The 24,184-nt window shown below is 29.7% G+C and overlaps 1 protein-coding gene across 1 annotated transcript in view; it reads left to right on the forward strand.

The window, feature by feature from the left end:
- The window catches only part of Galphao (G protein alpha o subunit), a 130,480-nt gene that overhangs the window by 99,970 nt on the left and 6,326 nt on the right, over positions 1–24,184 (forward strand). The window contains exons 4-7 of the mRNA XM_021144307.4: positions 5,667–5,827; positions 10,624–10,752; positions 15,219–15,348; positions 19,403–19,556. Coding sequence (XP_020999966.1) covers positions 5,667–5,827; positions 10,624–10,752; positions 15,219–15,348; positions 19,403–19,556 — 574 coding nt within the window. The remainder of the gene's footprint in view (positions 1–5,666; positions 5,828–10,623; positions 10,753–15,218; positions 15,349–19,402; positions 19,557–24,184) is intronic.

The following is a 24,184-nucleotide window of genomic DNA, read 5'->3' on the forward strand; positions in this document are numbered from 1 at the left end:
TTTATCGATCAAGCAATGAAAATTTGTAAACTAGATGGCAAAACGTTGTTAATAACGGGTAAGTTTAAATTTCAACACAAAAGGAATATTTTATCTAAAACTAATCCAATATACTGGATACTATATATGTACTTGGTATATGTACTATAAAATCAAAGACTGCACTATTTCGATAGCTTTTATTCATCATTAGTTTTACGAATTAGAGATGATCCTCACTCTAATATTTTTTATACGTTACGGACATTGGCATTTATCCATCTATCTAGTTTTTAACCCAAAACAGAATTGTGAAACTAGTTTAATAATATCTACCTAGTTGGAAGTGTTATATAGCCAAAACTGACTTTTGCTCTAAAAACTCAAATCAAATTAACCAATATACTGGAATTTAGAAGCATATATGCCTTATATAACTAAAAAGTAACTGTAGAAGTGATTTTGATAATGTTTTTCGAACATTATTTGAACAATGAAAAATACGTATTCCGTAATCTAGAAATACAGTCCCAATATTTATGTCAAGAGAGCGGTCCAATGTTTGGACCCCTTAATGTTAATTATACTTTTTGCGTGTTTCACCATATCTCGAGAACTTTGAAATCAAATTGAAAAAATTTTTAGCGCAATTATAAAATTTGTTTATCTAAAAATAATTCTATGCTAAACATAACTTTCTGTAAATAATTATTATTTTTATTAATTTGTTTAAAAATAGTCGAAAAAATTTTGAAATCTTAGCTATGCAAATTTATTCATCATTTCAAAGAATGCATTTTTAAATGGCGATTTAAAAAAATTAAAAAATCGGTTGAATAATTCCTGAGAAATCGAATTTCGAAAAAAGTCATATTTTTTTAATTCGATTTCTAAGGAACTACTCCTCCAATTTCGCACAAACTCTGTATTTTGTCATTTAAAATTGCACTTTTTAAAATAATGTAAAAAATTGTACAATTCAAAATTTTTTCGATAATTATTAAAAAAAATAATAAATTTTTACTAAAAGTTATATTTTGCATGAAATCTTATTTGGATAAATGAATTTTATAATTGCGAGCAAAACTTTTTTTAATTTGCTTTAAATGCTCTCGTGATATGGTGAAATATTCAAAAAGAAAAATTAACATTAAGGAGTTCACACTTTGGACCGCTCTCCTGACTAAAATATTAATATTATTGCTATTTTATAAATATTTGTTTATCATTCTACAAAATCTTTTTATCTTCAAAATTTAAAAAATTTATCTTATACCCTTTTGTAGCAATATCCAACATTGAAGGTACAGACTGAACTAACCTAAACAGCTGAATGAGCAAAATATTTATTCGAAAATATTTAATTACAGAAAATATTAAAAGAAGTATATTTGTTTAAAGGTTTCCTTTATTCTTCACTAAAAATTTCATGTCTTCCAAATTAAAAATATTAACTATATTTTTTGGTGTATTATTATCCATACTTACTTACAGAAGTATTTAAAAAAGAAACTCTTTCTTAAGTTTTTACTTTCAGTAAAAAAATAGAATTAATTAGATACTTTGTCAAATAAATTATCTTTAAAATTATCAGATTTATTACCTTTTTAAACATTCTGTATTTAGCTTTTAAATTGTTTGTTTAGTTTCACAATAAAATTAGAGTTTAATTAACTCAAGGTTATCCACTCAACCAATCTACTCCCTGTTTCTAAATACTTAAAATTTCAAAGTTAAGTTTTCAATTTAGAAATCACTTAATTGTTTGAAGGATAAACTATTTTTATAATCTTGCGCTATTTTTAGAAATAAAAGCAATTTAGTGTAGGTGTGCTAATTAGGAAGATAAAACCACCTACAAAAAAAGTTACTCCTGCTTAAAAAACATGTTCTAATTTTTAAGTAGGCGTCATTTCATTAAAAGTACGGTTATTTAAGACCTTTTTAAAATTAGTTTAGTGAAAATTAAGGAGCAGAATAGTATCAAAAATTTATAAAAAGAGAGATTTTATAACATTGTATAATAAAAAGTGTAAGAAAGGATATTTTTTTAGATAAAATACAAAGACTTTACTTTTAAAAAGTCATTTTTGGCAGTCGGTATTTGAGAAAGACTTTACTGTAGCTGCTATGTAGCAATGATTCTATACTTTTGTTTATATCTAAGGACCATTAGAAGCCTTACCAAATCAATGGCAGTTCTTGGCATACTCTACATGAAGGAAGTTCAGCATAGGTCTATTTTTGATACTTTACACCCTAAATAATTAGAATTATAGGTTTATTTTAATTAAAGAGAATAATTAAAAAGAATCAAATACGATTCTTATTAAATCCTAAAGCTTGATTAAAAGTTACTATGGTTTAAATTTAACGGAAATGTGGTTAAGCATAATACCTTACATTAATTAATTAATAAGATTTATTACAATTAATGAGAGCAAATAATGCAATAAATTGTAAATTGTAAGCGTTTTTCGCAAAAAAGAACATTTTTCCCAGCGAATTCTACTTTTTAACGATAAAATTAGTTTCTAATAAGAAAATGTTCTTGCTTTGAGAAGTGTTGATGGTCATTCGAAAGCTCAAGAAGTTTAAAAGAAATCTATCTTACCATGTTCAGTTGGCATTGTGCCAATTTATCAGGTGACCTGTAAAGCCGGCTGCCACTTCTGACTTAGCTCCAGCTCCCGATGAAATATGTATTGATTAAATGAAAAATTAAACTACTCGTCAACTTATTGTTCAGAAACAATTTTACCCATTAATTTACTATTTTTATGCACCTCTGTGCTCCCGTACACATTTTAATATAGCCACTTGAGTTTTAAAAATAATCAAGCAATTTTATATGAATTTATTACCTATTTCTTACTCACGTGATTTAAAATAATAAAATAGTGATAAAAATTTTTCATATAATATATATATTATTAAAATAGTATTAATATATTACATAATATATAAAATGTTATAAAAGCATGAAATAAGCAGTTGCACTTTTCCTTAGTCACTGTAAAAAATTTCGAATCAAATTGCAAGAACTGGCACCTGATTTGCGCCACTCGCAAAAATCCATTTTTATCTTAAAATATTATATCATAATTTTTACAATAATATTTATTTAATTGGAATGATTCAGTAATTTTATTGTAATTAAAAATTACGGTATCTTAGATTATTTGTTTCGTAACATGTTCCAGTAAAAATGGATTTTACGATAAAAAGTCTTGGTGCCGGTACTTTTCACAGTAATTTGATATTGAATTTGCTACAGTGTAGTATTAAAACTCAATAAGAAATTATCATAAAAATAAATAAGTACTCTTCAAGATAAAAAAAAAAGTTAAGTTTATAGATTAAAAGTTTAGAACATATTTTATACAACTTTATAAGCTTAAATATATGTTATAACTTATTTTAAGGCATAATTTGTTAACTTATTTTGTAATTTATATTACTTTATAGCAAGTTAATCATAATTATGAAAACCATTATTTAGTTATCGTTACATATTTATCATAATTTATTTAACTTTCCAAACTTTTATTCATAATAATACTAAAACAAGAAAAAACAGCCTGAAGATATTAATTTTTATTCACGCTGTTTCTTGCTTTCGTCTACGTAACACAAAGTGCATCCAATCCCTTCTTTTAGATTCATGTTGATGTTTACAATTATTTATTTCCATATTGTTTTGTTATTTACTATTAATAATCAGAATCAAATTAATGTTAATAGTTTTTTAAGGAATTCCTTATGAATTGTTTTTTGTTGTGTTCTTTATTATTAATAATCAAAATCAAATTAATGTTCATAGTTTTTTATGGAATTCCTTATGAATTGTTTTTTGTTGTGTTATTTATTATTAATAATCAAAATCAAATTAATGTTAATAGTTTTTGAAGGAATTCCTTATGAATTGTTTTTTGTTGTGTTCTTTATTATTAATAATCAAAATCAAATTAATGTTAATAGTTTTTGAAGGAATTCCTTATGAATTGTTTTTTGTTGTGTTCTTTATTATTAATAATCAAAATCAAATTAATGTTAATAGTTTTTTGAGGAATTCCTTATGAATTGTTTTTTATTGTGTTCTTTATTATTAATAATCAAAATCAAATTAATGTTAACAGTTTTTTAAGGAATTCCTTATGAATTGTTTTTTGTTGTGTTCTGCATTATTAATAATCAAAATCAAATTAATGTTAATAGTTTTTCAAGGAATTCTTTATGAATTGTTTTTTGTTGTGTTCTTTATTATTAATAATCAAAATCAAATTAATGTTAATAGTTTTTGAAGGAATTCCTTATGAATTGTTTTTTGTTGTGTTCTTTATTATTAATAATTAAAATCAAATTAATGTTAATAGTTTTTGAAGGAATTCCTTATGAATTGTTTTTTGTTGTGTTCTTTATTATTAATGATCAAAATCAAATTAATGTTAATAGTTTTTTAAGGAATTCCTTATGAATTGTTTTTTGTTGTGTTATTTATTATTAATAATCAAAATCAAATTAATGTTAATAGTTTTTTAAGGAATTCCTTATGAATTGTTTTTTGTTAAATCAGCATACGATAGGTAATATGGATCTCATAACTGTAGTTACGTATTGCTTATACGATATCGAATATTAAATAACCTATTAAAGGTTACCAGATTTTCAAACTTGGTGGGATTTTATTTATATTAGATTAATTAAATGTGTATTTTCTGTAAACCTTATTTTTTAATAACGTGTTGTAAAATATGCAATCAGCATTTGTTGTAGGATAAGATGCAGTTACAAATCACTCAAGAACCAATAATGTTTAAGCGTTACAGATTCCTTTCTCTGGAATCAGATTTATTCTGATTTCTAAAGTTCTGGACGAAACATCTTGCAACGTATAGTGCACTTTTTTGAGTGCAGAAAGACTGTCATACTGAAAGAGATCATACTGTCATGTATGAAATACTTTTGTCATACTGTCATCTATGACATACTTTTGTCATACTGTCATGTATGACCTTTTTCTCCATATCATAGAATCCATGCCAAAACCTCGAATCTGCCACTAATGAAATCGAATTTTTGTTTAATTTTTTGCTTCATACAATATTGATACGGGAAAAATTCATTTGACTATTTTTTATACATTGATAGCAAAATAAAATGTTGTTGTTGTTGTTGTTGCTTACCCCCTTGGTCAAGAGCCCTAGACCAAGTCTAGAAGATCATGTCGCATCAACAAGTCATACACAATCTCTCCATCACTCATCAGTTGCCTCACAGAGGCACCAATGCAATCCAAAAGATGAGATGGAGAAGCAATGGCCGAGCAATGACAATAGGCATAAGTCTTTTCTTTCGCTCTGAAGGTCAAATACTTAATATGGCCGGTCCTAAGCCTTGACAAAGCTGTTTGAGCAAATCTAGGACAAGTGCACTGCAGGGATAATCCGGGGGATTTGGCGGCATACCAATCATCTGGTATGCCGCCAATCCATGATTATGAATAATCCATGATTGCTCCATGATTATGAATAATCATGGAGCAAAATAAAATGTAAAATTGATGAACTATGTATGATAATCATATGATATAGTTCATCAAATATTTCAATTCACATATTGTTATTAAAATTAAACAATTTTAACCATACAATATTGTATAGGAAATAATAATTATTCCTTTTTAGGCTGATGGTAAAATGGTATTCGATGTAGTATCGAGAATGGAAGACACAGAGCCATTTTCAGAAGAACTTACTCTGGCAATGAAAAGACTCTGGGCCGACACAGGTGTTCAGGAATGTTTTGGGAGATCCAATGAATACCAGCTCAATGATAGCGCCAAATAGTGAGCAACATGACATACTTCCTATATGATAATATACCTACATCCAAATTATTATAGGAGTTGGATTTGTTTTCTTTAATTTCAAGTTTGCAATGACAATTTCTCGAAAATAATTCTTTTAAAAGCATTCGCATACATGCAGAGATGACAACTGCTCCGGACACGCCAAAATAATTTTACAAAAAAACGGTAAATAACTACAAAGTAAATTTTGCAAATATTTGACTAGTTTTGCTTGCTTTATGAAAGATATAACATGACATAGTGGTGAATTATATAAGCCTACGAATTATTTAGAAATAGCGGTGGATAAAAATCTACTAAATTGAATTTATTAAACGGTAATGTAATGTAATGAAATGTAAAAGGTAATCTAATTGATCTCTGTGAAAGCTTAAAAATGAAACCAGCTCAATTGATATTACCTGTTTTTATAGGTATCAATACTGAATGCAAAATTTCTTCGTTATATGGCCCAAACAATTTCACCAGTCCAAAATAGAACACTCTCTTCCATTCATTACAATGAATTTTATTAATTTATGAAAGTGCAACTAATTCACTGATCAAATTGTCTTTAGGTTTTTAACACGTTGAACGCCATACTAATTTTACATGGCTTGCACGTCTGGTTCAACGATAAATAACTACAAACTAAATTAACAAATATTAGACAGATCTTGCTAGTTTTTGAAAAGGTTTAGCATCACATAGTTAAAATGGTGGTAAATTGTATAAACCTACAAATTGTTCAGAAGTAGTGGCGGGTAAAAATCTACTAAATTGAATTTATTAAACCAAGAATCACAATTGATAAACTACCACTTTAAAATATATATTTGCTGTCCGGAGCAAGTTGGCATCTCTGTACATGTTGTCACAGTGACCTATGACAGTGTTGTTTAATTGGGTTTCATAAAGCCATTTTTTTTTATTTCAGATCAAAGTTTAAATTAATAAAATTTTGACCTGAAATACACAAAGTTAGAATTATGAAACTCAATTAAACAAAACTGCCGCAGGTTTGTAAAAATATGAAACAAGAAAACATTGATATGAATTAAAAAATATTTTAAACAAAAGGCAGCAGTGAAAAAAAGGTATCCCAAAATATGCTAAAATGATCATCGTCTAGCAGTAATATGTAAATGATACATGTTTGAAAAATAATAATTTTTGTTTTGGTCTTATATCGTTGAATTATAGATAACAAAAATAATTTGGCCAGTGCTGTAATTTTTTATGAAAAAATGCTTAGAATAATCCTAGTATAATAACATGCCTAATATAATTCTCATTTGATTATATGTTTAAGGTAGTTCCTATAGGCGCGATAATATTCCTAATTTAATTTTTATTTACATGAATACTACTAATACAATTCCAATTTCTATCATACACTTTCGACTATAATAATATTTTTCAATATCATTTTATGTAAGGATCTGATTTTCCAGTTACAAATACGATTAAGTATGGGAATTCATTATGATTTTTATTTACATGATGACTAAATCTTGCTAGATGTAGTTTTGCTTGTAGTTAAAAAGTTTTTTTTTACTTATGTAACCAATAACTGTAATTTTTAAATTCAATAAAATCATGTTAACATAATGCTTAAATCGCATACTATAAAAACTTTATCAGCTACATTAAAAAATCATATTAAAGTAATTTCATAATATTTTCAGATAGGTGTGCTAAAAAAAATTTTTTTGATAACATTTAGGTATCTAATCGAAAACGCTTGCATACGTATAAAAAGTGTTAAATTATAACCACTTTTAAATTTCATTTTAAGACATCTTGTCAAGAATGAAGTCAAAAAAAGTATTTACATTGAGGATAGCAAATTATTATTTAAGCGAGGGAAAAATACAAATTCCAATTAATCTCTTCTGAGGAGGATGGAATTATTAACATCAAAACCTCTTGATTGTCTGATGAAAAATAGAGATGTTTCTTTTAATTGCGTTTAAACACCAATGCGTTTTTTCCTCTGACAATCATTTTTGTGTTTTCAATCCCGTCTTCATCAGTAGTGATTCAGTAGACTTCGAAAGAGTCTTTATTTGTCCCATAAGTGAATATTAATCAGCGACCCCTAATGATTATTCTTCATTTTAAATAAGGATTCTAAAAATATACATTAAGTGCTATGGTAACGAAACACCTTAGATATATTTTTACTTTTTCAAGAAGAAAAACTTTTTTAATATTATTTATATTACTTTTCAGAAACGTATTAAAGAAAAATCACGTTTATATTCCATGCGTTTTTATATGATCATGCCATCTTACATAAAATCACTCTCTATAATAAGAAGCAAAAATAGTATTCCCTGAGATATTGAATATTAGAAACTAACTTAGGAACACGATTTATTAAAAGCTTATTATAGGCCTTGAGAAACAAGCGTTAGAATTGTCGCTGGTCCCAATTTCACTAAAAATATCACTAAAGTGCCTAAAACTGTTCAAATGTCCGTTGTAAGCAACTCTGAAATTTTGCAAGTGATTAACATATTGCTGACCGGTCACGAGTTAACTCTTTTTTTCGTGGCCAAACGATGGTGACCGGTCACGAGTTAACTCGTGTTTTCGTGGCCAAACGTTGGTGACCGGTCACGAGTTAACTCGTTTTTTCGTGGCCAAACGTTGGTGACCGGGCATGAGTTAACTCGTTTTTTCGTGGCCAAACGTTGGTGACCGGTCACGAGATAACTCGTTTTTTTGTGACCAAACGTTGGTGACCGGTCACGAGTAAACTCGCGTTTTCGTTAGCAGTGTTTTCGTGGTGACTATTTTAAAAAGTGGGCGTAATTTATCTTACTTTTCAAGTTTTACTATTTAATTCTCTACCAATTTATTTTAACTTTACGAAATTAGATATATTTGCAAAACTTGTGGTGTACCATTACACATAGGTAATAGTTAACTTATTATCACACGGCATTAGAAATTAAAACATTTTTTAAGTTTATTTATATTGTTTTTCTTCCACATCCTCTTTCAAAACAATAGCCGGACACATGGGGTAATTTTCAGAAAAGTTGCCGGGCAGCAATGTGTTAAGAAAACATTTCTATCCATTATAAAACAGGGTTCCCACGGTCCTTGGGAATTTTAAAAAGTGGTAACAAAATTAAAACAAATTTTGATATTTTAATTTCTGTGTAGCCACCACTAAAAATTGTTTACTAAAAAATATATATATGAATGAAAATTCCAACACTCAACGATAAAAAGGTATGTTAAAATTAAAAAAATATACTGTAGCATCGATCTAAATTTACTACCACTTTTAAAATTTTTCAAGGACCGCGGGAACCCTGTAAAACTTGTAAGATATCCTATAACACTCTGCTTCATCTTAAATAATTTAGAATCTTAATCGAAAAAAAAGAAAAGGAAATATGAAGATATAATGTTTAACGAAAAAAAAGTTTTTAATATTTGACAAACCAAATCGAGAACAATAAAAGCAAATAATGGAATCAGAATCACTAAGAACGAGTTTAAAAGTTCTCAAAGCATTCTCATTAGACAAATAAACTGTCTTTTGCCCTCATAAGTCCCTTTTTTATCAACTTCTCTAAGAATTATCCACACTTGATAAAGTTTTTTTTTCTCACATAAAAATTAATTTGCGATACTTATCAAATATATTTCTTATTTCTTTCTCTCAACAAATTCTGAAAATTTATATTATATTAATGTTATACATAATGTTGTTGTGAAACGAAAGGAAGTAATTAAAATCTTCTAAAACAACGTGTCAAAGGTGTTGCTTGATTAAACACAAACATCATTTGAGATCAGGTAAGTCTAGAGAATGAGTGCCTATTTTGAGGGCTTGAAACACTTAGACTTTTAGTTATATCTTCGTATTTTTTAAGCCAATGAAGTACATCAAACAAGCAATATCCTACTGTTACAGTTTCTAAAAATTATTTATTTAATATACGAGGTGGTTCTTCTCGGAGCTCGAAATTAAATATATTAAAACAATTTAACTATCTATTTTTTCATGAAACTAAATAATTATTTTCCAGAGTTTAATATCGTTTTCCTATTAGTGTGCACAGTACATTTGTTTACCTTGTCATTGGTATAATGTGTTCTAATAAATTCAAAAAAGGTTTAATTCGATTTTGTAACTGACTGTACTGTACTGTCTTCATATAAAAAAATCAATAATATTAAATAAATAATCCCAAGAAACTGAAGCAGTCAGATATTACTTGATTTAAAACTTAATTCGCTTCACATAATTTCAAATCGGAAATAATAGTCCATATGTTTCAAATGCTCAAAAAGCAAGTGTCCATCTTCAAGTCTTTCCAGACATGAATGAAAAGAAACAAAGGGGATACAAAATAAAAATTTAATGTTGCCAACGGAAAAAATAAAGTTGAGGAAACAAAAATAAACAAACCACAGTTGCCGAGAGAAAGAAAAAGAAAAGTCCCAGAGGCATACGAGGGGCAAAGCGGGGTAAAATGCATTTTCATGTTCTATGGAAAGAGGGTAAGTAACTAGTGTCATTAACAAGGGAATCAGTATTCATATGAATAAAACAAGATTCTCGGGCATCAAGATGAGCTGATGTGACTAGCATAGAAATAATTTTGGCCTCGTCGAATATGAATTTCCTCCCAAGATTACAACAATTATTTAAATTGTCAGAATCTATTATTATTTTGAATTATTAATTTATTTTGAATGTATGAAGTTAAGTAATAAATAAGTAACAGTTTTTATGAATGTTATTTTATGTTATCTTATTTTTACAGTTTTCTGGATGATTTGGATCGCTTATGCAAGAAGGATTACATGCCAACAGAACAAGATATTCTCAGAACGCGAGTAAAAACTACTGGAATAGTAGAAGTTCATTTCTCATTCAAAAATTTAAATTTCAAGTAATTGATTTCTTCCTAGTTCCCCTTTTTTCAATGAATCACTCAGAAAGATGAACTCAATTAATTTGCATTTAATAAAGTTTAAGTTGGACATCAATCTATATACTATCGAAAAGAGGACAAAAATTTTAGCACTGGCTGTAAATGTTCAATTTGTCCCGACGCTTACGATGGCTTTGTTCGTTAAGAACAAAGCCATCGTAAGCGGGAGCCATTAGGGAGTCGCTCGCACTGCTGGTTGGAGAGTTGGGAGTTGTGAGTTCAATCCTGGCTGCTGACAAAACCGGCATGTATACACAAACAAATGCATGTTAAATCTTTTGTGGATGAAAGTAATACTGTTGGTTGTGGTGTGGAAGTTTGGAGAGATTGTGCCACCTCTGGTGCTGTCCACGTCGTCTGACCATGATCAAAATTACAAAGCTAGCAGTCCTGTAGTTGCTTCTTGTGTGGAAGTTTGGAGAAAGGTGTTCCACCTCAGGCACCGTCCCTGTCGTCTGATTGGGGTCGAAATTACATGGCTATCAAAAGATCGAGGTCGGAAAATGGGGCTAGGGGCTTGGTCATGGTTAAGTGAGGATGGTGTTTATTTCTTCCCCTATTTTCTGTACGGCAAACTTCTAGGAGGTAGCCAAGCTCATTCTTCAAAAGTCTCATGTTACTATGTTATACGCAACTGTGAAATGGTTTAGCACGATGACTTGAGTTGCTGGGTAACAGCGTCTTGCACTGTTAGCAGTGTTTTTTAAGCTTTTTTTACCAGGGAAAATTAAAAAAAACCGCAGTTTACTTGAGGCAAAACTAAAATTTTTTATTACACATACCATCTTGCTGCAACGAATTATCTGGTCATTAGAGCAGGCAAGTAACTTAAATACTTTAAAAGTTATTAAACTTTTTTAAAAATTGACAATTGGCAAAATTTTAACACGATGAAAATTATTAAAGCCAATAAATAGTTGACAATTTTGCTCAAATTTTTAAGGCAGATAATACAGCGTTGAAATAAATTTGAAATATTAAAAAATTTAAAAATTATTAATAAATAATTGAAACATTAAAAAAACACTTTTCCTTTTCACAAAACCGTGGCTTTTCTTAATTTTGGCTTTTTGCGCCATTTTAGGAATTAGCATAGAGGGCGCTGGCTAAATATAGACTAAACGTAACTTTACAGTCGTGAATAACTGTTGCAAACTCACAGCAGGGAGTCGTGGTGGCTCAGGGGATAGAGCACTTACCTCCCAACGAGTTAACCTGGGTTTCAATCTCAGCGATCCACAGTTGAAACCGCAGTGCTGATGTAAAATTTTCTCAGTAATAGACGGATCATGGGATAGAGTCCTCTTGCTCTCAGCTAACCTAGGGAAGTTTTCGCTGTTTTCCTCTCCCTGTAACGCAAATGCAGGTTAGTTTCAGGAAAAAAGTTCTCACGATGTCAAATTTATCCCAATACTCGATCCAGGAGTTCCCTTGTCTTCTGGATTGGGTTCGAAATTACAAGGCTACGGAGTTGAAGATAGCTAGCCGTTATCTCAAAACTGGTTGGGCTGTTCAACAACAGTTATAAAACTCACAACAGTACTGAAAATGACATATTATTTTCAAAAAAAGCGTTATTTCATTGTGACGGTTGTTATTTCATTGTGAAGCGTTATTCATTGGCCTTCGAAAAATAGCCCTTCTCAAGGCATGAAATCAAGGCTTTATGGCATGAGATCTGGCCTTTGACCTTTCTCTCCCAACTGATTATCTAACTGACCCTTGACGGGAAAATAGAATGCTTTCCTATTGAACATGCACCCCAAAAGCTGTGGTAAAAAAAATTTCCTCTTTTCCTTTCTATGTAGTATATCCAACTTATATTTGATGTAAATAAACCATTGAGACCATCCTTCTGAATAACTCTGTATTATTATGATTGAAATTATTATTGAATAAATGACTTTATTATTATTTATTATATTTTGAGCTCTTTGTTTTTAACTTTATGAGTTTCTTGAAAGATTATTTTAATAACAAATACACTTTTTGTATTCTTTTTAAATCTCTCTTAATTGTTGTGATTGAATTTATCGTTGAATATTTAATAAGGATTTTATTATTAATTATTATATCTTAACTCTTTTTTTGTTTTTTAATTTTTTTTAAAAAATTTACTTTAGTAACAGATACATTTTTTTGTATACGTTCTATGTCATTTTAAATGTGTTAATAGAAACAATAAGAGTAGACATTGAATAAAATTTCAAAATATTTTGAATTGTAAAATTAAAGTATAATTTATACCATTGAGGAGAACAATCACTCTTTAAAGTTGTATAACAAACGTATTCATTCTTTAGTGCGATAGAAGATGCAAAACATAATTGGAGGGAAAAAAAACATTTGCTTAAGATTTTGTTCCTTTTATATAGAAATTTTCTCTCTCATACCTTTTTGGTTGATTTTACCACTAAATTTCAACATTGTTGAAATTAAACAAAAACGTGTCAGACGCTATTCATTGATTTTTATGACATTCAGAATATTTTTGAAACATAAATATAAGTACTTATGTTTCACAGTGAAGAGAACAAATGATCATTCAAAGAGTGCTATTTAAAGTATTTATGATTCACAATGACGAGAACAAATGATCATTCAAAGAGTGTATTTAAAGTACTTATGATTCACAGTGAGGAGAACAAATGGTCATTCAAAGAGTGCTATTTAAAGTATTTATGTTTCACAGTGACGGGAACAAATGATCATTCAAAGATTGCTATTTAAAGTACTTATGTTTCACAGTGAGGAGAACAAATAATGATTCTAAGAGTGCTGTTTAAAGTATTTATGTTTCACAGTGAGGAGAACAAATGATCATTCAAAGAGGGCTGTTTAATGTATTTCTGTTTCACAGTGACGGGAACAAATAATCATTCTAAGAGTGCTGTTTAAAGTATTTATGTTTCACAGAGACGAGAACAAATGATCATTCAAAGAGTGCCAGTTAAAGTACTTATGTTTCACAGTGAGGAGAACAAATGATCATTCTAAGAGTGCTGTTTAAAGTATTTATGTTTCACAGAGATGAGAACAAATGATCATTCAAAGAGTGCTATTTAAAGTATTTATGTTTCACAGTGACGAGAACAAATGATCATTCAAAGAGTGCTATTTAAAGTATTTATGGTTCAGAGTTACGATAACAAATGATCATTCAAAGAGTGTTATTTAAAGTATTCATGTTTCACAGAGACGAGAGCAAATGATCAGTCAAAGAGTGCTATTTAAAGTATTTATGTTTCACAGAGACGAGAACAAATGATCATTCAAAGAGTGCCATTTAAAGAAAACTGAAAAAGGAGTGAAAGGATTTTCTTCGCAAAACTCTTATGGTTGTTAATAAAAAGTGGGAAAAACATATTATTTTTAGTATTATGACCATTTTAGAACTTATGTCACATCTTTTTATTTCATTTGTAGCAATATTTTTTGTTATGTTTCGTTCGTAGTATAGCTGCCAACCTGTTACCATTCTTTTCAGAACGTTAACCAAAGTGCGAGTTGAAATGATAGGGAAGCAGTGATTAAAGTACAATGTTTTTGAAACATTTAACTATTGCTTATGTACGATATCACATGTCTATTAGGTCTTTAATTTAGAAATCACATCATAGCATGTAATAAACTAAGATACAAATATTAAACATCAAATTTGTTACCACTAGGAATTATTTTTTCTCTGAAATTAAAATGTAATTATATATTGAACATGGTTCATAATTTTTGATTTTCAAAAGTGTAAAATAATCATCGTTTCTGTCTTACCTTCAAGTTACAGTAACATTAAAATTTCTGAGTGCATAATGTTCAGTTAAGTTATCATTAGTTTAAGTTATGATAACTGGAATTGAAAACATCGAAAATGAAGCAAAATTAAATTAAATGGTAAAAAAAAAATTTCATATTATTAAATTAAAGAGCTTATGTTTATGGCTATCAAAATTAAGATTCAATATATTTTGCTGAACTCTACAAAATTCCATCAATTTAAATAGTTTAATATTTTAGTGTTTGCTTTCGTTTAAATAAAAACCAAAGCAGGTACAGTTAGCTGCGTTCTGCTTAAAAAGCTATGATATTTTTCTACTCCAAGTTACAAAGTTTACTACCAAATGGGAAAAAATTCGAAACAATCACTTTTTACAGCAACAGCCTGATTGCAAGAGACGTCCAAGCTAGTGCTTTGGTTGAAAAAGTGTGACATGCAGCAGAAAAAATAGATGGTAAAATTTTTTCAATCAGCGGCGCCATCTGTTGACAATATTTTTATTATCTTTCAAATTGGTAAGAAGTAAAAGAATGAGATAGAACTCAACAACCAGTATATTCCTAGATCTTGCATTTTCTTTTATTGTTTTTCCCATGTTTCCATTTCCCCAAAATCATAAAATAATGCAATATTGACTGTTCTTTTCCAGGTTATTTGATGTAGGCGGCCAGCGATCGGAAAGGAAAAAATGGATCCACTGCTTCGAGGACGTAACTGCCATTATCTTTTGCGTAGCGATGAGCGAATATGATCAAGTATTGCACGAAGACGAGACGACTGTAAGTCTATTCATCACTGTAAAATCCGTACCTCTAATAGTTAACTACTTTCAACTTTTCAACCATACGTTTAAAATCCGTACTTTTTAACTGCAAGATAAAATTAAGAATACGCTGAATCATGCAAATTTTTTGCATTGTGTTTACATTAACAACTTTTCAACATTGCAGCAAGTTTGCATGGTATAAATGATTAAAGGTCTAACTATCTGGGATAGTTACGTATGTATGATTTAATTTAGCTACATTTCTCAGAAATTTTGCACAATATCAGTTAACTTAAGATATCGGTATTATTTTTCAATATTGAACTATTCGGATAGAGTACATTTTACTCCACGGTAAAAACGGTGATGTTATAGCTCTTCAAATTTCATGTCGAACAACTCAAAAATTGCATGTTGGAACACTTTATTTCATATCATATCGAACGTTCAAGTTAATATCAAAGGGTGTAGTTATTTAAAAGGCTTGCATTTAACTCACTTGCATTCGCACCTTTCTTGAAGTGCTTTTGCTTTCAAAAACACCAATTTTGGCATACTTCGGATATTGTTAATACCCAGATGGTTTACAATCGAGTACGAAATAGCTTGAGTTTGTTATTTCTCACGCTGCTTAGACAACAAAAGTTCGCCGTTACAAAATTTATGATTTTATTTAGTTGTATAATAAAGATAGTCATATTCTAATTTTCAAAAATATGTCAATGATATTAAATAATTTATTATTTAATTTTTATCTATTCCTATTCTGTAAAACCTAATACGCATTCATCTTCAAATTTTCTCAGGGCACTTATGTTTGTTTTTGAAATTAATTTTATTTTAAGAATTAGTGTGTGTATGCATCCTAAACCAACTGTTCTTACTTTAAATTATATCGTAGAAATAACTTTACTGACTCTTATGCATATCAAATCTTATTGTTATTATGAATTTCAATATTAACGAACACCGGAAATGGTGGCAACTTCTTTACGACAAAAGTAGTAAAAAGAAACTCTCCTAATCCCAAAAAGTACGTAACCTTATGGCAACCTTGCGTTGGAATTTTCTTTTCATTCACACGAAAATGTTTGTACTAAAAACCTTTTTTTGAATAAAGCAAAAAATATTACAGTTTCAAACCTTTCATCCCAAAAAGCTAAAAATTATTTTTAAAGCTTTTTTAAAAATTATCGTCACTTAAGGTCCATAATGACGTTTCAGCTGACGTCACACCAGCGGCGCCACACTGACGTCACATCAAATTGCATTGTCCATTAAAATTCCAAGAGAAGGTGGATTTCGACTGAGCATACAAGGCTTTGTGAAAAGAAACCATATAATTACCTTGATTTAAGATATTATGTTCACCTTGAGACCAGGGGTGAAAGCGAGACGGAAAAGAGGAAAGGCTGGTAGTAAAACCATTTCAGTTATAGCTAGTTTTGGGGAGGAGTTTACTTAAGGCCTGTTTAGACGATCCAATTTCTTGGACAGAGATTGATTGATATTGATGGAAGCTTGTTTTGCTTTGAACTTTGATCGTGTAAACAGACATCCAAGAACTTGGTCCAACTTCTTGGACGATAGTAGAGCATGTTCTACTTTCCATCCAAGTTTTTTCTCCCTTAACCAATCAGCGTCATAGGTTTTGTGACGTCAACAATCAGGCAGCAAATTATGTCATCTTCTTGTCTGTTTTCATATATTTTAGTCCAAATAAATTGATCTGTTGAGGTTCATTTGTGTTATTATGATTTTATTTGAATTTATTTAGTAATTTTAAACTTATGTAAGTATTACTTTAAAATGTTGAATATGAACAATGCGCATGCGCAAGTTTTTCTTTCAACGAATCAGCGACATTCAAGAACTTGGATAGTGTCAACGAATCATCCAATTTCTTGGACAGAGAAATCCGTCCAATTTCTCGGATTCAAGAAATTGGACCGTGTAAACAGGCCTTTATTCTCTTTTTAAATTGTTCAACAGTATCTACTTTATCTTGGAAAAGAAGCAGTTTTATATATATGCCCGAATTATAAAAGAAATCTTGATAGTTACAGATATTTCATTTTTTTCGAAAAAAATGCTGGAATGAAATGTTTTACGTACCAGGTTTTTCTCTTTTCCGTCTTGCTATATAAGGTCTTTCACCCGTGCTTGAGACTAGCTTTATTAAAGGATTTTTTTCACTCTTGAAAACCTTAAGTTATCCTCGATTTAAGGTTTTTATATAGAAGGTTATTTTCCAAGGTTTTGAATTAGGGTAATGTGCACAGAATAAAGCAAATCGTCGCAGATCTCGTTTTAAAGTTAGAAGATTTACACGTAAACCGCACAACAAATCTTATTAGGTTTACATTAAAAGGGTTTTGCTGAGTTAAAATAAACCTTATTTTGCTATCTGGGAATGTTTTACTAGACCAAACACCAAGGGAGTATGTGTGGTGCTTCACTAAACCAAACACCAAGGAAGTATCTGAGGTGTTTCACTACGTAACTTTTGGTATAATATATTCATAATCGGTTCAATTTTAGCATAAATTTAAATATTTTGGATCATAATTTTATATTCGGTATGAATTTTAATATTTTGAATCATAATTTTTATTTTGGTATAAGTTTCTGTAATACTGCCTACCAAAATTAATTGCAACTTCTTTACACCAAAAGCAGTGAAAAGTAACACTCCTGATGTCTTGTTCGGAGAAACACCAAGGAAGGGATGTTTCACTACACTAATTTTGGTGTAAAATAGTTGATACCATTTTTGATACTAATGTACGCTAAAAAAACATTATAATATTAGATATGCTAAAAACAGATGCCTGATTCGAGTCAGTTACATTCTGGGGAACTTTGAATGAATCAAAGAGTCTTAAGTATCAATTTCATCGTTCAATGCTGAGTTAATCTGAAAATGTACAATGCACCAAAAAAAAGAACCACCTAGAATAACTTTTGATCTAATAATCGGATTTTCCCGTTCTAGAGCTGAATCTTAATGGTTCTACAGGGTGACCTCAGATACGCTATTTAATAAGTGAAGATGATATTTTGAATAACGAAATCAGAACCCAAAACGTACTTTTTATAATAAATGCGTATTTTTTTCAACGGATTCTGATTTTTGACCTCAAAACTAGCCGCAATCTAGAAAAAATGGTCCGCATAGCTTGTTCAGTTGAGCGACCCAAAGAGTTTGGACTCCTTAATGATAATTTTACTTTTTTTGTATTTCTTCATATCTTGAGAACAATTGAAGCGAATTGAAAAATATCTTAGCACGCAATTATAAAATTCGTTTGTCCAAAGATAGTTCCATGCCAAAAAGAACTCTTAAATAATCATTATTTTTTTATTTATTAGTAGTCAAAAAAGTTTTAATTGTAAAGTATACAATTTTTCACATCATTTTAAAGTACGTAACTTTACACGCAAAAAACAAAATTTTAGCGAATACGGATGAATAGTTCCTGACAAATGGAATTTTTTAAATATACGATTCTTCTAAAATTCAATATACCAGTATTTCTTCAACTTATCCTAACATAGGTCCAACTACAACCTTGATAAAAACCCTTAACTTTACGGAATTTTTTTCTAAAAGTGTTCATCATATTTCTATTTCAAAACAGACGTATTTTCCAAAGTTGTTTCACATTTTCAGTATTTTTTTTCCCCTTACACTACCACACGTGACCAGACGTTCTCAAAAAATTAACACAAGCTGAAACTATGTGAAACTGGGTACTTGCAACTCGAGAAGAAGTAAAGCGATAAAGCCTAACCATGTGATTTAAATCAGATTTAATTGGTTACCTGTAAATGACGTCGCGCGTGTTTGTCGATCCTGATTGGCTTCTGAATCGACACATGCCATGATTTACCTACAATGACATCACTTACAGGAACCCAATGAAATATAAAGGTTGTATGAGATAAATTAGTTTATAAACCTTTTTACCTATTTCACTCATGAATGAAATCAAAGTGTTTAATTAAATTTGACTGTCTTTATAACGCACAATGTTGTTATTTTAATTTAATTTGTTGTGTTTTAGAACCGGATGCAGGAAAGTCTGAAGCTCTTTGACTCTATTTGTAATAACAAGTGGTTCACAGATACTTCGATTATCCTCTTCCTCAACAAGAAAGATCTGTTCGAAGAAAAAATTCGAAAGTCTCCTCTCACCATCTGTTTCCCCGAATACACCGGTATGAAATCAGAATAGATAGTGTAACATAATAATTCGCATATCACAATAATGACGATATATATATATATATATATATATATATATATATATATATATATATATATATATATATATATATATATATATATATATATATATATATATATATATATATATATATATATATATATATATATATATATATATATATATATATATATATATATATATATATATATATATATATATATATATATATATATATATATATATATATATATATATATATATATATATATTGTTTCAGATTATTTGTAATTAGTTTTCTGTACTCTGGTGAGACAAAGCTTGGGTTGTGTCTGCCAAATATTACGTATATTGAGCGCTTAAATTTATTACAATATTTATTATTATAATTAAATTTATTTATTACAATTAACTATGATTGATATTGATAATTATGCCTCTGATTTTCACAAAGTTCTTGTTTTTTGTTCTTTAAATACTAATATATTGCCTATTTTTTGTATTATTTTTTACTTAAAAACAGTGATTGTGAAACATCTTTATGGTTGAAAAAATTGGAAAGTGTTTCTTGGATGTGTATTCATTATGAATTGTGGATTACTTTATTTTGCTTGAATTTTAATAACTTATTGTGAACGTTATTTTCAGTTCTTTCCATTCATAGCTACTTCACATTTAACTGACTAAAAAATTAATATTGTTTTTAAAAGAATTATATTTTGAAACATTCATCATAAATCATGTCTGAGTTAATTAAGTTGAATATGCAGGGTGACCCAACGCAGTGGTTATAAATTTGGAGAGATGATAGAACACATAATGTAGAATGCGTAGCAACTCCATGACCTAATCAACATTCATACGCCTCTATAGGCGTTTCTCCATTATGATCTTTACGCTCACGCACATTTGAAGCGTTACATTATCAAAATTTAATTATAAATTCATGTTTTCTTATAATGACAGTTAAAAACTGCATTCAAGCAGGCCCAGGAATGGTTGTTTTATTGTAATATACTGATTGTTGCTGCCAAATTAGTCAACTCTGCAAGTCAATAGGCATATCAATAAATTATGATAAAACTGTGAAGGTCTGGGCTTGTTTGAATGCTGTTTTCGAAAATAATTATTAAAAAACATAAAATTATCAATAAATTAAAAAAAAGGATAAAGTTTTGATTCGCGTGCACTCGAACAGCAGGTCTAGAAGGAAAAAATGCCTCAGCGGTGTGTTAAGACATTTCCAAAAATGGTTCCTGTGCTTTTTTCAAACATGGGTCGCTATGCCTCCCCACCAAAATTAAAACCGCCGTGCTGAATCATCTTATATACACTCGTGTCCATAAATTAAAGATAGTTCAGATCACATGGAAATTGAACTATAAAATAAAATTTTCATCCGTATAAATATCACACATCACACATAAAATAAAATGAAGGTGGGGATTGGATAACCTGGGTAGGGCGTTAAGCCCATGTCCAAAAGGCCGTGGGTTGTTCGATCCCCGCAGACCAATTACGTTAAATCTGTCGGGTTTCAAAGCCCTCCATGTTCCAATAACAAATTATACCTCAGCGGGTAACAGAATCAGAGAATGATTTATCTCTGGCTCATGACAAAATTACGATCTGTGAATAAATGGAAGTATGAATGGATCTGTCCTATGAATGGGTTATGAGATGTGTGCGGTTGAAGTCGTATTCTCGACCACTAGAATTTCCCAAATAGACATTTTTAGGCTTTGGCAACAATTCTAAATGATTAAAATGTCAGTATACCTTAGAGTACAGTCCCCCAGAGTTACAACGAAAAATAATAACCTGTGTTTGGCAGTAAATGCCAAAGGAATTAGAAGGTGCATCGCATCCGACTTGTTTTGCCAGCTATCTTCAGTCACGTGTACCACAGTTTTAAGACGAACCATGCACAGACTTTTGGGAAATATTGGTTTCTATGCTCGCAGGCTTGTCAGATGTGTTACGCTTGCGGCAACTCAATTTATTCCCCTCACGGTAACTCAATGTATATCGCTCACGGTAACTCACTGTATCCCGCGATTAGCTTGTAGTAGAGAACATGCAATGGAGAACATCATCACAGTGGGCTTGTGTGATGTTTGCCAGGTTTATAGCTTGCAGTCTGGAGATCGCCGAGCTCCCGTTACCACCAGACAATATCTTTAAACGACACAGTTACGGTGGTGCAGGATTGCTTGTTCGGAGTAAAATTATACCGAACTCCAAAATACACCTACATATTTAAATCAGAACTGTGATAGACCAAATTTATCGGGACCTCATTCTAGAACAATATGCGCGTTTGTTTTGGGGTGCCATGAGCACAGAGCTTGTATTTATGAACGATGACATCACCAAGAAAGCATTGTAAAAAATTGTTTTAATATAGGGATAACTCCTGTATGGAATAACCAGTATATTCACCTGACTTGAATCCAATAGATCATGCTTAACTAATCATCCAATGGAACATGCTTAACTAATGAGTTGCAGCCAATAAGTCACCTCCTACTTGGTTAATGGAGCTTTGAAGACCATTAGAGTAATTTTCCCTGGAAACAACTTAATAATTGGACACTCAGCATGCCTAGGAGTTGTATGAACTGTATTTCATTGCATGAAGGATAAGCAATGCATTAATCATCATACCAACTTAGTAATATTAAATCTTTGTAAAAAAGATGTTGTTTAAAATTGCACCAGAGAACCAAAATCGTAGTTTTTATGAATAGTATCATGCATACACCATCGTTTTTGTTCTTTATCCTTTGTTTAATTCCTGAAACAGCGTTTAATTTATGGACATGAGTCTATTAATATGTCCTAATTGCATATAAAGAGTTTTGGAATTGTGCTATCAGTTTCAAAGATAATGTGTAAGAAAAGCAAAGAAAATATTACGGTGTTCAACCTTTCTGTTGAAGTTTCAACCTTTCAAGAGTACAGAGCGGCCATAAATCCAGATTCTAACTATCTCCATATTTTTAGAAGTAAAAACTCGAATTCTTTAATTAAAAGATTATGTTATTCAGAGAATATATTTTTCCCCTGTACTTACTAACTTAATTTATAATTGATTGACATATCTGCATTGCTTACCTTCTAACTATAGAAGAGAGAGGGTTAAGTTGAATATTTAACAAATTTCTCAAAAAAAACCATATTTAATATGATTTTTTCAACCCTTCAAGTATTTTTTTAACATCAATTTGGACTTTTGCCTCTTTTTTTCGTTTTCCGAGATAAATGCGTGATGGCAAAACTGGCTTTTATCTGAAATTACAATGTTGCTGACAAGGGAAACTAGGGAAGTGTGACTCGCCAATTTTGAAATAAACTAGTGGGATGTATGCTTTATGAGGAATAATTTTAGGGGGCAACATTCGTTTCGCCCCATAGAGGGTCCTATGAGAGATGAAAAATAATTCAATCTATAGAAAAATCGGTATTTTATTACTTCAATGCTGACTATTAGTTATTGTAATTGTCTCATACTCCAATTAATTTAGTGGTACTTTCACGTACTATATAATGCATATTTATTGTCAATATTGATTTCGAAAATTTTATATATCTGTAATTTTTCAGAAAAACCTGTTAGGTTAATTTTAAAAAAAATTTGATATAAAATTTTTTAAATTTTTTTTTCAAAAAACTTTTCAAATTAATTGGAGTATGTAATTGAAAATCAATTAATCAATAATAATTAATTAACAATTAACTAAAATTAATTATAAATTAATTAATTTTCTGATTAATTTATTAATTAGCAAATTAATTACAAATTAATTGGATTACGAGACAATTACAATAACTAATAGTCTGCATTGAAGTAATAAAATACCGATTTTTTTATGTATTGAATTATTTTTTATCTCTCACAGGACCTTCTACGGGCCGAAACGAATGTTAATTAATTTATTAATTAGCAAATTAATTAATTATCCAATTAATTACCAATTAATTGGATTATGAGACAATTACAATAACTAATAGTCAGCATTGAAGTAATAAAATACCGATTTTTGTATATATTGAATTATTTTTTATCTCTCATAGGACCTTCTATGGGCCGAAACGAATGTTGCCCCCTAAAATTATTCCTCATAAGGCATACATCCCACTAGTTTATTTCAAAATTGGCGAGTCACTTTCTTCCCTAGTTTCCCTTGTGAGCTTTTTCGTGACAATTTTTAAAAAAAGTTTTTTTTTAATTCCCACTTGTCTCAATACATGGGCCTAGAATTGACAATCTACAGGACTAGTGTGGACAAACTTGATAACTTATTAAGTAGTCATTTATTATTTAATTTGCTTATCAAAAAAATTTGTTTATCCAAAAAATTTGAAGCGTCTACTTTAATTGTATATGGAGATGCAGTCCTAGTAGTTCTACCGTTTAATAGGCCAGTGTGGAAATGTCACAACCACATGTATACACTAGCCCCACAAATGGTAGTTAATTGAAACTATACAAAGCAAAAGTTAACCTCAAAACGAGTAAAAACAGTATCATTTATTACTTATTGTCATCTTTTGCTAAAATTTCGGAAATAAAATGTATTAATCGAGGAATAAAGAAAAAAATTTGAAAATTACTTT

Source organism: Parasteatoda tepidariorum, chromosome 4, assembly GCF_982258835.1.
Source record: "Parasteatoda tepidariorum strain Cologne lab strain chromosome 4, Ptep-v5.0, whole genome shotgun sequence".
In the NCBI taxonomy this organism is placed as follows: domain Eukaryota; kingdom Metazoa; phylum Arthropoda; class Arachnida; order Araneae; family Theridiidae; genus Parasteatoda; species Parasteatoda tepidariorum.